The sequence below is a fragment of the Phragmites australis genome, chromosome 1 (assembly GCF_958298935.1).
Source record: "Phragmites australis chromosome 1, lpPhrAust1.1, whole genome shotgun sequence".
NCBI classification, from domain to species: domain Eukaryota; kingdom Viridiplantae; phylum Streptophyta; class Magnoliopsida; order Poales; family Poaceae; genus Phragmites; species Phragmites australis.
The window spans coordinates 47,486,768-47,489,581 of record NC_084921.1 but is presented as its reverse complement, the minus strand read 5'-3'; the positions used below and the strand labels follow the sequence as shown (position 1 = coordinate 47,489,581).

Here is a 2,814-nt window from a genome sequence, read left to right as displayed (position 1 = left end):
TGCCAAATGGCAATATCCTGCAGCATATTATTAGTAAGGAGAATTTGAGAATAAGCTAAAAAGCAGAAGTTGCCTTCCCAAGTCCTCTCCGATAGGCTTGATTCTGCATAAGCATAAGTCATGCTAAATAGGGCCATACTACTTTAACTTCTCCTGTACAAGAAAATCCGAACTCTACCCATTGTTATTTAAAACAATCATGTTAACTTTTTTTTAATAGAACAACGCTGTAAACTGGTAAACATGGATTACATTTAGTTATTTACATTGACAATGTGAACTTTATCAAGGGCTTTTGTGTTTCTTCTGAGAGATCAAGTTGGTTGGATCTCCATCACTATTTGCATCATGGCGTCCACACCCGGCCTGCTGCGAACTACTCAATCCGGTCACCAATACATGAGGTTTTGGATAAGATCCGATCAAATATTTGAAACTTTAGCTATCAATAATTTTTGAAATATTTAGATTCAAAATATGAAAATTATATGTGTGAATTTATTTTAAAAATACTTTCATAATATCATAAACTTATTAAATTATATAAATATATTCTGATTGAAAATAATGGTCAAAGTTATACATCAAAATCGTGCAATGTTCAAAATGTCAAGTATTAATGACTAGAGGGAGTACTTTATATGATTCTAATAATATGATCGTATATGATACTACACTCAATGAAATCAACCAAAGATTTCATATATAATAATTTGTATACAACAAAGTGGAGATATATACTAATTAGAAAACGAAACACTAAATATTAACAAGATATTTGGAACACGACCATTAATGTTGGTTCAAAATCGTTATCGATGAAAAGTGAAACACGATGAGCACAAGAATAATTTTTCGTGCAGCATAGGCAGCACCAAACAGTCGACCTTGCTGGAGGTAGAACTCTCACAATCGTCAACATCTTTCGTAACCATAACAAACAGCTTACTGATTTCTGATTCCCTTCCCGGCACCACGCTTGACAGCGACAGTTCTACGCCCAGACATCGTTGCCGTCCCGGTTCCCGGAGCCGCGGAAGCGCAGCAGCCACGGGCTTGGACGCGCCCGGAAGCTGAACAGCGCGGTCTTGTGCTGCTGCGCGTGCGCGGCCACGGCGGCCTCTTCGTCGTGGTTGTGCTCGTCTCTCTCCCCCGTGGTCACCGAGGAGAACAGCCACCGGCTGGGCGAGGAGACCTTGACTGGCGGCTCCGGCCGACGCCACGCCTTCCCGAGGCTGAGCCTCCGGAAGATGCCGGCGATGAAGCCCATCGTGATCCGCTTGAGCCCGTGCCGCTCCATGCTGCTCTTTCCCGCCTTGCTCTGCTGATCATTCCGTGATGAGGCGCCTGCCTTGTCGTTGCCGTGCCGCAGCAGGTACGACGGGGGTGGCGTGATGGCCGGGAGCGCGCCCGCGGCCATCCGGGCGACGTCCTTGGGCGTGCCCGGCTGCGACTCCCAGACGAACGGCACCGAGCCGGGCTCCGCCCAGTAGTACCGGATGGACAGGTTGGCCGCGGAGCTCTCCTTGCTGAGGAGCCTCTCGTAGAACTTGCCGTTCTGCTTGATGCGCAGCGGGCTCTGCGGCGGCGGCGCCCGGTCTGCCACGCCGGGGGGCATCTCTCTGCAATCTCCTTGCTGCTGAGACTGATGTCACCGTGGAACGGACCAAACACTCGTGGGCTCTCGTGTGTTCCGGTGTATCTGGTAGGTGGAAAGGACGCGACGGCATATATATAACGGATCTTGTTCGGTCGTTGGACGTCACTTTTCGTACATACGCACGCTTGCAGACGATGGAGCACCATGTCGATCGCTGCACCTCCGAATGACACAATGCATGTGTCACGGCCTCTGCTGCTACTCGGCCGGCATCAGGCGTGACCCAGCGGCAACACGCGGACAGAAAACAAGAGAAAAGGGGCCGTGTCCGAAGGCCCACTAATCGATACCTAGTGTCCAATCGGCCCAGTGAGCAGAGGGTGTCGAGTATTTGAGCGATGGAGTGCTGTGAGAGGAGGCGAGAAGAAATTAGATGAAAACTCTCTTAAAACCTATTAGTGTTGTCTTCTTCCTCTATTCCCTCTGAATCTCTATGTTCTAGACCAAGTACTCTGTGATTTCGTGTGAATTGAGAAGAATCATTGTAACATTTGATATTAGAGCTGTTTCAATCCTAGCGAATAAGCCTGAGTATATGCATCGACCGATTTACCAGACACAAGAGCAGAAAAAGGCAATAGGAATGGAGCAACATGTGGCGGAGATCATGAAAGCCCTGGTGGAGGTGAAGGCCTCCAATGCTGCAATCCTCTAGAAGGTGAAGGAGATGGGACCTGCGGTGAAGACCCTCAAGGGTTGGAGATAGGAGGTGGATGCGGCAATGAGTGATCTGCGAAAGGACCTAAAGGACCTGAGATCTCAAGTGTAGCAGATCGGCACGGAGGCGAAGGGAGGGGCGGCGATCGACCACCGCCAGCCAATTTGTCAACTCCTCCAACGCTGAAGCGTCTGGATGATCTCAATTCCTCAAGTGAGATCATCTATTGCGGACCAGAGAGCTGCGGCATTAAATCGCATCACCGGGGAAAGGAATGGGGAGGGGGGGATTCCCCAATCCACCTCTGGTCATGGGTGCGCCACAATCCTTTGACCCTTTTCATAGTTCCATGCATCATGATTCACTGTTGCGAGGTTTTGGGCATCAGCATAATTTTCTCTCATGCATGGATTTTCCCACATTCGAAGGAGACGGTCCCAAATCCTGGAAAATTTAGTGCGAAGCATACTTTCACGTGTTTCATGTTCCCCCAAAT

General features: G+C 48.6%; 1 protein-coding gene across 1 annotated transcript; it reads right to left on the bottom strand.

Annotated features, from left to right (window-relative positions):
- Window positions 1-850: 850 nt before the first annotated feature.
- Window positions 851-1,683, bottom strand: LOC133890219 (uncharacterized). Its single transcript, XM_062330670.1, has one exon. The coding sequence runs from the start codon at window positions 1,616-1,618 to the stop codon at window positions 995-997; it is 624 nt and encodes a 207-aa protein (XP_062186654.1). The 5' UTR covers window positions 1,619-1,683; the 3' UTR covers window positions 851-994.
- Between the last annotated feature and the right edge of the window lie 1,131 nt (window positions 1,684-2,814).